General features: G+C 39.1%; 2 protein-coding genes across 2 annotated transcripts; both read right to left on the bottom strand.

Moving 5' to 3' along the window:
• Positions 1-238: 238 nt before the first annotated feature.
• LOC117393247 (uncharacterized protein C14orf132-like) lies at positions 239-3,514 on the bottom strand. The gene is made up of 2 exons (XM_033991438.2): positions 3,436-3,514; positions 239-469 (listed from the first exon to the last, which is right to left on the bottom strand). Exons 1-2 carry the CDS (start codon positions 3,460-3,462, stop codon positions 239-241), a joined length of 258 nt encoding a protein of 85 aa, XP_033847329.1. The 5' UTR covers positions 3,463-3,514.
• A 1,300-nt stretch (positions 3,515-4,814) lies between these two features.
• ufl1 (UFM1-specific ligase 1) lies at positions 4,815-12,635 on the bottom strand. Its single transcript, XM_033990802.2, has 19 exons — positions 12,438-12,635; positions 12,094-12,239; positions 11,400-11,428; positions 10,755-10,849; positions 10,573-10,687; positions 10,359-10,489; positions 9,869-9,927; positions 9,641-9,787; positions 9,063-9,238; positions 8,062-8,241; positions 7,830-7,956; positions 7,633-7,755; positions 6,734-6,854; positions 6,497-6,663; positions 6,194-6,324; positions 6,032-6,112; positions 5,724-5,809; positions 5,397-5,577; positions 4,815-5,163 (listed from the first exon to the last, which is right to left on the bottom strand). The coding sequence occupies exons 1-19, from the start codon at positions 12,512-12,514 to the stop codon at positions 4,972-4,974; spliced, it is 2,364 nt and encodes a 787-aa protein (XP_033846693.1). The 5' UTR covers positions 12,515-12,635; the 3' UTR covers positions 4,815-4,971.
• Between the last annotated feature and the right edge of the window lie 768 nt (positions 12,636-13,403).

Raw genomic sequence — 13,403 nt, forward strand, 5'->3', positions numbered from 1 at the left:
TTGACCTGGTTTGTGGTATACGTCTTTGTAATAACTAGAGCTATCCACATGAAATAAAAACAGGTCTGAAGATGGGATTATACAGATTTAAAAGGTTCAACATTTGTAGATCATAAGTTTGGATATTCCTTTCAAAAACCTTTAATCTCACACAGAGTTATAAAGGTTGCCCTCCATCTGAAATTATGACATTATCAATTTCTACAACGTCAAAACAACCTATTTCACAGCTGTGTGATCAGCAGGTGAAGGCGTAGACCACACCCACCACCACGATGTTCCCGATGGTGGCAGTGATGGCGATCCACAGCCAGAGGGCGTCTCTGAGCCTGGACCGGGGCTCCTCAGCCTGACTCACAACCGACATGGAGGGTGTGCACACACTGACCGATGAGTTAAACAGGGACTGGTCTGTGCTGTAGTCGTCTGTGGGAGAGGAGTCCATGAACGCCCCCGTCATCACCGGGATCTATGGCAACCACAAAGGGACAGTTAATCATCATGCATGCACTGGTGGAGGGTGCGCCACCTGCTTGTCTCCATGGAGATTTGTTTTCCTTTTTGCTTGGCCTAGAATGTTCCACTGTATGGCAAGAGATGCCACCAGGTCAACTTGTTACAGGTCAGATCTATGGAAAGGTGATCTCAAAATAGGACTACATGTTAAATAACTTTAATGCCACACTGTGGATCCCCCACCAGAAAAGTGACACTGTAGCACAGTTTGTGTCAAAATAGTCTGAGATAAAGTGCCACATGTATCTACTGTTGTTTTGTCCACATCAGAGAGCTTCATGGAGCTTATGTTGTTTGTCTGAGTGTTTCTCACACTGTGTTCATTCACACCTCATGCTGTTGTGATGTGTCACAACTGAAAACACCACATCAGAGTCATTTCAATTTCCAATTCCACTTTTTCTTACAACCCACACTTACGATCAGTCCATTACTTGAGACAACAGCACAATAATGGGTGGATCAGTCAGTTTTTTATATGTTAAAATGCACCTCTGTGGAAACAAGCACGAAAAGGCCCTCCTCCAGGCCAAAAAAGGTTTGTGAAGATGCAAGCTTGTTGGGTTTTGCTCAGGTTGTTCTTTGGAACAAAACAATCATAATGAAAAAAGGGAAAAACAAAAAGTAAAAAAAAAAAAGCTTTTATTGTAGTCTATTTTTTGGCTAAAAAGTAATATTTCTGAAGTGTGAATTGCAAAGGCTTAGTGGTTAGAGCACTTGTCCATCAACCCAAAGGTCAGTGCTTTGATTCATGCTCTGACCAGTGCATATTATTATTGTGTCCATGCCCATGTATGAATGTATTGTGTGTGTGAGTGATTAGAAAGGCTTAAGAGAGTAAGACCCTCACCTTCATCTGACCCAGGGCAGCTGTGGCTACAGTAGTATCACACCATCACTGAGTATGTAGTGAATGAATAATGGAATATAAATAATCTGAGTGTCCACAAAGTGATATAGACACTACCCGTCTAAAGTATCGACACACCTACTAACTCAAAGTTTACTGCCTTCTACATTTTCATACACATGGAACGCATCAAACCTGAGAGGCAAGATCTATGGAATTATATAGCAAGGAACAAAAACATGAAATCTGTTTTTTTTCTTCTTTAATCCTCAAAGTTCTCTCTCTTTGCTTTGTCCACAGCACTGCAAAACCTTTGACCTTTTCACAGTGAGCTTCATGATGAAGAACCATGAAATGGTTTTTACTTCACAGGTGTAACATGTCAGGGTCAAGACATGAAAAAAGTGGTCAAAGCAAAGAAAAAATCTAAAACAAGTTTTGAGTTATTTTGAGTTTATTTTGTTTTCTACATTCCATATGTGTTCATTCATAGTTTTAATTTCTTCAGTGTGAATCTACAATGGAAATAATCATCTAAATAAAGATGTTTGACTGGTAGAGTAAATCAAATGCATCACAATTGTATTATTATTAGAACCTGCACACAACGACACACTGAGGAAACGCAGACTCCAAAAGTGGCTCAGAGCCTTAATGACCTGTGCACTGAGATTAATAGGAGCTGGTCCCATCATCTGTCATGTATAAAGTAGAGCTTAATAACATATTAATACGGCCATTCGTCATGTTGGCTGAGTTAACATTTTATAATGATGGTTATAAAATGTTCCATCTATGAACATACGCATCATAAATACACTTAAAATATGGTTTACGTTGTACATTTTAAGTGGGGACTGGTCTTAGTAGGAAGTGTGTAAATATTTGTACTCATTTTTGTAGTAACACTAGCGACATTGCCTGTTCCTCTGTATTTACTTACCACTGAGTAAACCCTAGGGGCACTAGTGCACTCAGCGGGGGCACTATATGAGCTGTCCTGTGGTGCACTTAAAGCCATGTTCATCGTGTTCTTTTCAGTGGACTCTTATCGCTTGAAGAAATGTTCCTTTTCAAACAAAAGAACCGGATGCTCAAGCAAAACTGATTACAGCAGTTGGTTCTTATCGTCTCGTAAGAATAAATAAAATAAGAGAAAAATAAATAAATACATGAGTCTACATAATTAAATAAAAAATAAACAATAGAAAAAAATTGACACATTTGTGAAGAGATTATACATTTAAATTAATAATTTCCACAACAAAACTAAATAAAAAAGAATATTATATAGTAAACAGTCTAAGAGTGACTAATATTACAACGTGGTTTAAATGAAGTAAGAGAAGTGAAAAAAATCAATACAAATACTTATACACAGATATACAACACATATTTCTTAGAGAGGTGAATATTATTATGCCAATACCAACACACAAGAAGAGTATACAACTGTTTAGAAATAAATAAAATTCAAAATAAATGAAATATATCAAATAAATACATGATAACTACATGAGTACACACAATTAAATAAAACATAACTTATGGCCAACTTAAAAATGTATATTCTAGACACATTTCTGCAGAAATGATATATTAAAAATGAAAAATAATGTGCTCTTTTATCAAAAGAAAAAATATAACAACATAGGAGTGACTGATAGTAGAAACAATACTGTTTAAATGAATGAGTAAGAGAAGTGAATGTGAAATACAAATAGATTCATATGTTACATTGAATATTTGGTATGGACTTTAATATCATGATGCCAACACCAATACGGCTGAGTTACACATAAATACAAAATATATATGTAAACCAGACAGAACAGTATAACACTGTTTAAGAATGAACTTATCAGGGTATTCATTCTGCAATATAACTCAATTTAAGTTTATGTACATTTATACCCTTTTGACACTAGAAAATTGTGTTTTATCAAAAGCTCTGACTGAAATAAGTCAATATCACCAGCTCATCTTTGTTTGTCTTATCTTTGCCTCTCTATTAGATGTGTGTAGATGTTTGTAGATGTGTGTGGATGTGCGTGTGTGTGTATGTTTACCTGCGCTGCCATAAAGGACAGGTCCATGTTAGAATAGCGTTTTTCAGATGTTGTTCCTGGACTGGGGCTGGAGATGAAGGCCTGCTGCTACATTCTCCTCACAGAGTCCATCTACTGAGAGTATCTCATCTCACTACAGGACAGAGCAGAGGGCAGCGACTGAGGAGGCTACAGGGAGAGAGAGCAGAGAGTGGGGAGGGGGTGTGGGGATAGACTACACATCTTTAAAATTATCAAACTATGTGAGTCAGTTTTAATCTTGATTAGTTCAGATCATTCAAATGTACTAAAATTTCAAACTTGATTTTGAGTAAACAGCTCATTTGATACTGATTTCAAACACTTTTTTAGACAATAATGTGATTTTCAGCATTTAATAAGCATAGTTTCTTAATATTATCAAACATTAGTTCAATTTTCTAAAACTATTCAGAAAAAGTCCAAGCCTGTCTTGTTATATGATTCTTTTCGGGATCATGAGTATCTAAAATAGGCCTACTAGTTTGAGTATTAGTATTTGGGTATCAGTATTTTTTATAAACCTAGAAGACAGTATGAGGCTGGTGGTGGGAAAAGGCACATTAGACATATAAAACAAACTAGTAATGATGCACAAGAAGAAAATTAAATGTCACACGAATTTGTGTAATTCATAATAAAGCCAGGGTCACGCATCACCATGTCTACTGTGTTTGATTTAGTATCATGACGTGTATCCTCATACTGTGTTATCAGTCCAGTGAGTCTTATCAACACAAGCAACTGTTTCACCATTACATTGACCATATTTGGTTTAGTGATTTATTTAGTAAAATACCAAACAACTATATTTTATAAAGGAACAAAAGGCTAAAATATAGTGAGTCTAAACCAGACATGGGCAAACTATGGCCCAGGGGCCACACACGGCCCTTTGGGATTATTAATCCGGCCTGCTGAACGTGACCAAAAGGGTAAAGCTTGTTTTTCTGCTGTGTCCTTCCTACCTACCTACCTACATACACATACATGGAAACAATAGTATGTGCAAAAGAAAAGGGTTGTTTTGAGACATTTTTCAAAGGGCGCTCTATTGTGTATTGGTTCCCTCTAGTGTCTGAAATGTAGAACACAGTCACAGTGGTGCCATTTCCAAGGTTTTGGTTTAGATTCATTTCCTCACATTTGTAAATTAAAACCACGCCCTTATGTGTCATTGTAAAATACATTCAGTTTTCGACTACCTCACTCAAAATATGATTATTTAAAGTTGTGTAAACAGTGCTTTGAGGATGTTTATTTATAGAAGTAGAATATCCCCCCTGGCACAATCTAAAGAGCTCAAGCTGAGTGAGAATGTTCATGTTTACTGTGGGTGTGCACACCAGACAGCAGACAACTCCACTTAAGACCGTAAGCTTTTAATGACTATTTGGACATCAGGGCCTCATTGAGGATTTGAGGAGACAGGAGACATCCCACACAGAGATTTGCCTAAAATCATTTTGTGAATTACTTCCACAAGGGTAAAAGTACAGTCTGGAACTGTGCACAGGGTTACTCTTCAGTCTTCTTCTGAGCTGTCACAAGGTCTTTGACCTGTGGAGTCAGAGCCTGGATCTGGGTCCGGATTTCCTTGGTCTCCTCGTCCAGCTCGTTTCGGTCCCCTTCTTCTCCCTCCTCCTGTTTACGGCTCACCAGCTGCTTCACCACCAGGCTCTGGTACGACGACAACAGCTGCTGCTGCTCCTGTCACACAGTAACACAAACAGTAGCATCAACACTCCTCCACATGTTACACCTCACATTCAAACAGAGGGACAGCAGCAACAATGTTTTATCTACCAAATCATCATCATGACTGATACATCAACAACAGAACTCAGTTCTTGATATGGTCTTACAATGGGACAAGGCTCTTGAGTCAATGAACAATAGTATCACACTGAGACTAAACTATGCCACATCCTGTGGGTACGTACCACAGGGATGCGTCCAGTGAGTGTGCCGATGATATGGGGCACACAGCGGCCCGGGGCGTGAAGCATGTTCTGGGTACAAGCTTGGAAAAGGAGCACACTGGTGAGGTGTAGTACCAGAGCAGGATCCTCTGTGTCCCTCAGCTGCTCCAGGAGGGCCTGTCGGTGCACAAACATGGTCTGTCTGCACACACACACACAGACACACACACACACACACGCACACACACAGGTCACCATTATGAGGGCTGAGGGCTGGCGCATAGGGTACACTGCTGTATGATCTTTTAAGACATTCACAAGTCTGTGAAAATATAAAGTGTATTTCACCTCTCCTTTTTCTTATCGGCCTTCTTCAGCATAAAGCCACACACCTCTGCTGAGCTCTCGATATTTGTCAAGAAATCTTCAATAGACTAAATAAACAGCACAGAATTAATGATTAATGTGATAGTGATTAATTCACAATAGATCTCTTAAAAAGCATAGGGACAGGTACTGTTCCGTTACTGTAGCATTGCAGGAATAATGCAAAATCTTTGCTCACATAGCAAAGACTATGTGTTACAGGTCACAGGTATGTAGAAGTCTCAGTTGTATACAAAACTCAGAACAAACGTCAGAGTATAAAAACTCACTTTTCCATTAAGAGCATTGTGCAGTTTCATCAGGGTTCCTTTTGTCTCATCTGGAAGTTTGCCAATGATCTTCAGTCGAACCTGAAACAAAACAATAGTGAGATAAAGCCTGGCATATTGTACAGCTCTAATGTTTCTGTCTGGATCAGGATGACCTCTGACCTCAGGGGTGATGGAGCTGGAGTTCTCCACTGACATCATCATGTCGGCTGCCAGGAAGTTGACCAGGATGTTGGTCACATCTGTGCATACAGTTTTCAGCACGTGTTTGGCGATGTGCACCTGTGTCTCATCTGCAAGAGAAAAATAAGAAGCATTCAAACTTTTACCCTCAAAAGCTTGATAAGATGGGAAGAAAGATGTTGAATGTAAAAGTCTAAAATGGAAATTTATATAATCCAGTAACACAGAATAATAATATAATATATACGTTTCAGTGAGGCATTATATCTGACAATGGTTTACCTGAGAAGGCCTTGGTGCCCTTTTCAAAGAGCCGGATGTTGTTGTAGAGGCTGGAGATCTCCTCCTGTAGGTCCTTCATGCTCTTCTTTTTGCTGGGGCCTGATGGAGAGCTGCTAGAGGACATGAAGACTGTGCGCAGGACCTCCTGGTAGTTTTTAGTCAGAGGTCTGTGGGGCACTGCTGTTAGAAGAGGGGTAGCTAGGAAAAGTAATTATAAACATGGACCACAGGACTGACCGCAGAAGATGCCCTGCCAGCTCTGAGAGGATGTCCTCAGGACAGTCTGTGAGGCGCTGCTCCAACACAGTTATGATCTTATCCTCTGTCATGAACGGGACCTCGGTCTGTTTATTACGATCTAGACAAAAAGGCTTTATTATTTTAAAAAACAAATGTTTGGCAATATAGATTTTTATTACTGCAAACCATTCCCCTAATGGAATGGAATTATTATTTTAACCAGAATGCTTTTCCTGTCACAACCAGGGCCAAGTGTCAGTATGAACCATGAGCAAATATCAAACCTAACCTAGTTGACTAAAACAAAGTTACATTTTGTTTCAAACAGTAGCATGCGGTGACTTTTATGGGTAGGCAAACTGGTGGATATCAATGTTTAGTCACTAACAATTAATAACACCACTTTTTATACAAACTACATTGCCAATTACTATTTTTAATTTTACTGACATAAAATGCATATATACTGAGTCACTTTGGAGTCAAATTAGAGAAGCCTAATTCTGTATTTTCGTGAAATGGAGCAGGTCCAGAACAGCCACATTTCCTCCACACATGTGTAATAGTCCCCTTATTTCTTTACCACTGTTGCTTCATAAACACACAGGTCACAGACAAGACAAGCTCCTCTCCAGCCAATGATACTCCACTGCTCTAATTACTAAAAACGTGAAGTTAGTTTAGACACTTGTGTTGAAAGCTGGTGCTGCTGTTGTCGTGTCCGTGGGCTCATGATGGGGTTTATGGTGGGATTTAATGAGGGCTGTTTGAGCAACAGGCACCGTTACTTCAAACATGCTTCAAAGAGGCAGAAGTGAAGGAAAAACAACCTCCAGTTGTGTTGCTAAAATAAATTAACTAAAATTTCTGTTAGCGAGCACAAGTTCTGTACATACTGTGCTGAGTAGATCCAGTTTCTTCATCACTGTCGTCATCTCTCCTGCCCTTCTTTTTGGTTTTACGTATCCGGATTTCTCTAGCATTTCCCCCACCGCCAGCTTTCACACTGCCACTGCCCTCTGGAACACCAGATCAAATGTTTATCACTGACTCATGGACACAAGGACAGACATGCACTGGAGTGTTTGTGAACCTGCTGCCTTCTTCCTGCGATCTGCTTCCCTCTTCTCCTTTTTGGATGGGCCGGAACCCTCAGACAACATGGAGGCCTGTTTTATGTCATCCTCTGTGATCAGAAACACTGGGTTGCTCTTAACTTCCTGTTAATTTCCAGCAATCAAAAAGAAAAAAAAAACACACACTTTTAGGTATTCTTTTTAAAGCAATTACATTTCCAAATGTGGTACAAATTATTTGCCAGGAACCTTCAAAGCCTTCTGTTGCATGGCTTCATCAAACAGAGAGAGGCAGCTGCTCAGGAACTTCTCACTGACCACCACAGTTCCTCCTAGAACTTGAGCAGAAGACTGGGCGTTGATGTTCCTCATGGCCTGGTTTATCAGTATACCCACGTCTTCCTCAGACAGGCAGCTTGGCAGAATGGGCTGAACACAAAAAAATGCATACTAACTACATTATCATGCACACCAGGAAAACCACATAACTGGCCTAGTCCAATTTCAACAGATTGATCAAAATGCATGTAAACTCGGGAACTACTATTTATGTGTTGTGGATTGAATGTCAAAGAACCCAAACACATATCTGGAGAAGCCAAACATGTGTCTGATTGTAGTGGGTTGTTCTTATTCATAAGACAGTTGGCCTATATGTGACTCAGAGGATGGGAAGTAACAGAGCATGGGATAAAGATAAGAGACTAAATTCAAAACAAAATACTTGGCTGTGGACATATTTTCATAATTTGATCTGATTTGCTAGTAAGTTGTTATCTCGTCAACCAAGTAAAACAAACATTAATACTGTGTCTAAACACAGTATTAATGATTGTTTACACTAACAACTTCTTAAAAGCTGATCTCATCATGACTATCACTAAAGACCAAACATTTTTGCACAAAATAGGTATATGACAAATAAAGTGCACTGATACCTCTTAATGATAACTACACTACTTAGAGCCTTAATAAAACACGAACATAGTACATATAGTTTAATAAGAATGATTCAGGCTTAGTTCATTAAGAATTATCCTAACCCCTTTATTAAGAAGTTACTATTTACTATTTTTACTATTTATTATTATTAGTTAATTATTAATAAAGCATGATGAAAAAACAAAGATGCAGTTAAGTTAAGGTGTAAGTCTTACCAGTCGATCTAAAATGCATAAAGTACATGTGTAAAATATAATGTCAGAAATGGGGTAAATGATGATGTATTCTTCTTTATATAAACATCAAACCTGAATATCGGCCCATGAGCCAGAGCTGACTGCCTCCTCCACAGACCCCTCCACCTGGTCCACCAAGCCCTGGCCCACACAGGCTGCCCGCAGAAACAACAGTTTACTGGACTTGTACCGCTTCTTTATGTAGCTGCTGGGGTCAGGGATGCCCAGGCGCACAAGTGCATCAAACTCTGAAATACAGGTAAGCAGCCACAATGAGAAAGTGAAGGAAGTGCCCAGATGTGGACATCCACTCTACTCTACAATGGAATGATTAACTGGATCATCATCATGTAATGCAGTGTGTCATCTATTATCATTATTATAACTTGAAGGCAATGTATGTGACACAGCAGATAAGTGTCATTTTAGAATACAACACATGGTGTGTCTGTGGCCAAAAGTTTGGCTCCAAAGTTTAGATCTTTTTGGGGTTTGGTCATTACGAAAGACCCCTGTGATGCTAGGACCCTCATAAAAACAAATCAGCTAAACAACACGTTGAATTGAGCAAGATATTGAATTGTGACCAGAATCAAATCAACTGTTTTGCCCGAGCCGAACCCAAAGCCACTAAACTCCCTAAACCGTACCTAAATATCCATTCTGTTGGAGGAAAGAGTCCACCCAGGCGTTCTGTGTTCTGGCATAAATATCCGGGATATAAACAGCTTTGTCCTGTCTGCCGCCAACAACCGTTCCTTTCAGACGTCCAGTGTTTACCAACTCCTCCAGGACAGCTGGTGAGACAGGCCTGCCATGTTAGAATACTCAATTCTCCAGACAAAGTGTCAGTGTGCACAAACACTGGGCTTTCTTACAGTAGAGGAGATGCTCCTGGAATCCAAATGCCCCGATCATACTGCTGACAGGTGTCGGCCTGAGCAAAAACACAACAAAGACTTTCACAACATCACACAGAGGGAAGTCTGCTCCAGTCTGGCATTATGAAGTTGAACCGTGAGGGTTTGTGAGGAACAGTTTATAAAAGTGATAGAAAACTCCTGTTAAACTCTAGTTATTGATTAACTGGTAATGACATCAACAGACAATTGTATGACTGTACATTTAATTGAATTTTAATCGAGATTCAGTTACCTCTAATTGTTAATGATACTCTTGGGTCTATTTGTATGAGAGGTCTACAGCTAAACTTAATCCAGACATTAAGATATTTTTATTTGTTTTTATTACTTTTTAACAAGACAAAATTAAATTAAGATGTAGTCCAGGTCTCCAACCTATCTTTTCAACGTACAAATAATAAGCATGAGCAATGTAAGTGCCTAAGAAAACAAATGAGGAGTCTACCGAGTGATTGCACTGAAGAGACCTTGTATTCTGGCCTTGTGTCGGGCCACAAACGCCTGAGTGAAGATGATGCCTCTGTTGTACTGGTCCATCTCTCCCTGGATGAGTTTTCCCAGACGCTTGGACAACTCCTGGGACAAAGAATATGCTCATAGTCAAATTTTTTATTATGCAGTATGTAAATACGCTAAATACATTTCAGAGTGTCACCCACCTCAGTGAGAAAGTCTCCTGGCAGATCATAGCTCTTGCATAGCTCTGCTATACTGATCAGCCCAGCCTCCTGCAGTTTGTCATTCACCTCTTCAGCCAAACGGTCCAGGTATCCACTGCACACAAAATATATACGTTACATTTGGCTGTGTCTAGTGCAATGAAAAAATGTAAAGTACTCACTCATCAATAAGTTGCCCCAAAATAAGCTGAATGCCTTGTGACCTGGCAATGTCACTGGCTCTGTTTTCAACATGCACCCAGTCCACATTAATGATCTGAAATTAAACAAAAACAGCAGTTACTAAATAATAAAAGCAAATACCAAATTAGGTGTAATTCCAACTATTGTTAGGCATGTACTTGATGGTCAGTGTTGGGAAGAATGCAATTTAGTCTTTAGTTACAGAGTACTGAATACTTGCATTAATGTTTATTGTTACATATTCCGCTACTAAGTACTGTAGTACTGTGTTCTGAATACTTTCATATTGACTTTATGTTATTGCTTAAAAGAATAATGCCACATCTGATTAATTTGTTTTGCTTTTTTAAAATTGCACATGCACTCACCACAAGAGCAGTGGATTTATGTATTTCTCACTAATACCATACAGTTTGAAGCACAACTGGCGTTATCAAGTACCCCCATGTACTCATTTGATTTCAGGAAAGTTTGTCCTAAATACCAAATTAAATAGTTGCTTTACCAGAAAACAGTAACTCAAGTTAGAATTTTAATGTGTGTTTGGTTAGTTCCCAACATTGTTTATGTTATAGAAATTGAGCATAAATGATGCAAGAAAGAAGAAATTTGGCAAACCTCACCTGCTGCAGATCCACAATGTTGACCCGTCCTGTAACATAGAATGGACACATTATAATTAGGGATGGGCAATATAACGGTTCCAGTATCAGTCAATACCAACACTGATTCTTCATTTCTGTATTGACCGATATCGATAACAATGTATTTGATTGCATTCATTGTGTGCCCGAGTTGAACAGACTAATGAGTCAAAATGGAAATAGATGAGCATTATATGGCTATATGTTTACAAAAACATGTAAAAAAAATATTTTAAATCCTATTAAAACACATTTTGTTATTATTTTTTACAAAAGTGAAACTTAAGATAACTTTGTGGATCTTGCTATGGATTTTAATCAAATATATTGCTCCATCCCTAAATTTAGGGATGCACCAACCATCGCTTTATTTACATAAAGCTGTTCTGTAGTTACTTGACAAATAAATGAGCTACACAACACAACTGGGTAAATTTTATCCCATAAAATTTTTATTTAAAAGGAAATAAATCCTGTTTTCAGTCTTTGCACTGATATAGGGTATTGGCAGATACTTAAAGGTATAGTAACAAAATCTGTATCGGAACTGAAACTGAAAAAGCTGGACTGGTGCGTCCCAATTATATTAGAGACAACCCAACCTGACCCAACATGGATGTGTAAATGACAGCAGAAAAACATGTCCATATGTTACAACTGGAGCGCCACTTACCCCCGTGCACATACAGCTCATCCCGGATCTCTCTGCTGATCTGAGCCGGGGTGATGTACTCTTTACCGTCCAAAGTGTGAACTACATCCAGTTTCTTATCCTCCACCAGTTTGTTTATAATCTCAATGCAATTTCGCTCTGACAGCCTGCAGGAGAAGCAGTATCAGATAAATTAATCCTGTGTAGTCCATACTCCACTTTAACACACCCACTGTTACGGCATAAAACGCTGTGATTTTTCTATTTTGATATTTTTTATACCACGATGGGTTTGTTGTACAATATGTGTTTTAAGCCATATTTGGACATTTGGACTTAGCCTCGTTGCTAACAGCTGCTCTTACCTTTGCAGCGTCTCTGCAAATTGTGCTCTCTGAAAGTCCGCAGCCAATCGCCGAATTTCCTCCCAGTCCGCTGCCATTGTGGACTTTTATAAACCTTAAAACCTCAGTCTGGATTTAAAATAAACTTCAATGAAAGGGTGTGTGTGCTGAGCTAGCTGAACGTGAGGCTAGCCACACGTCAACATACTGTGACGGACTATGGGCAGCCGGGAGGGACAAAATAAAAAAAATGCGAGTGACTACGTTTTGTAGTTTACAAATTGATAAAAAAAAAAAAAAAAAAAAAATGATTCATTGAGCAGCAAGTAAACCAAAATATAGCTATTATAACTATAAATACAACAGATTTTTTAATTTGAAGGTGCACTAACATCTTGGGTGTGTTGTCAGCTTGTCTCTATGGAGACGTTATCCTGTGCTCTCAAATGTTCCTGTCTATCTCTTATTCATTTATACATTTATAGGTGTTTTATGATTAACACCTATAACTATATACCTTGAATACTACACTTGCAGGTTGCTTCTCCACAGATATGACCTGTAACTTGGCCTGGTTGTGCCGTCCATGTTTGCCTCCCTAAACATGAGCCCCACCGGGCTGGTAGGGGGCTCTTGGCAGCCCATCATACTCTCCCAACACACACACCTGTGGAAACTCTCCTGGAACTCTTTTGCACCTACCTCTCCCTCTGGAACCCAGTCCTCTCCCAGATGGGGCTTTGAACTGTGTGTGAGCTGGGTAGACATTGATAAGTTGCCTTTTTGCACATTAATTGGACTCAGACCTTTTCAATCTAGTGCAATAATTGCGGAACTCTGACACTTGGCACTTTAACAATTATTGACTCTCTTGGTATTATTGCACTGCCATTATTGGTTTTGCATCGAATTATTTTTGAATTGTTTCAAGCGCTTGCTGATTGTAAATACTTACTGCACTTTCATGTGAACTGTTTGCCTTAAATG

The sequence above is a fragment of the Periophthalmus magnuspinnatus genome, chromosome 24, assembly GCF_009829125.3.
Source record: "Periophthalmus magnuspinnatus isolate fPerMag1 chromosome 24, fPerMag1.2.pri, whole genome shotgun sequence".
Classification (NCBI taxonomy): domain Eukaryota; kingdom Metazoa; phylum Chordata; class Actinopteri; order Gobiiformes; family Gobiidae; genus Periophthalmus; species Periophthalmus magnuspinnatus.

Excerpts from the sequence above, each read along its gene's own strand:
- LOC117393247 (XM_033991438.2), bottom strand. The coding sequence starts at position 3,462 with ATGGACCTGTCCTTTATGGCAGCGCAG. Across the intron at positions 470-3,435 it reads TGTCCTTTATGGCAGCGCAG|ATCCCGGTGATGACGGGGGC; the intron begins GTAAACATACAC and ends TGGTTGCCATAG.
- ufl1 (XM_033990802.2), bottom strand. The coding sequence starts at position 12,514 with ATGGCAGCGGACTGGGAGGAAATTCGGCGATTGGCTGCGGACTTTCAG. Across the intron at positions 10,490-10,572 it reads CAGGAGACTTTCTCACTGAG|GAGTTGTCCAAGCGTCTGGG; the intron begins GTGGGTGACACT and ends TCTTTGTCCCAG. Across the intron at positions 5,578-5,723 it reads GCCGATAAGAAAAAGGAGAG|ACAGACCATGTTTGTGCACC; the intron begins GTGAAATACACT and ends GTGTGTGTGCAG.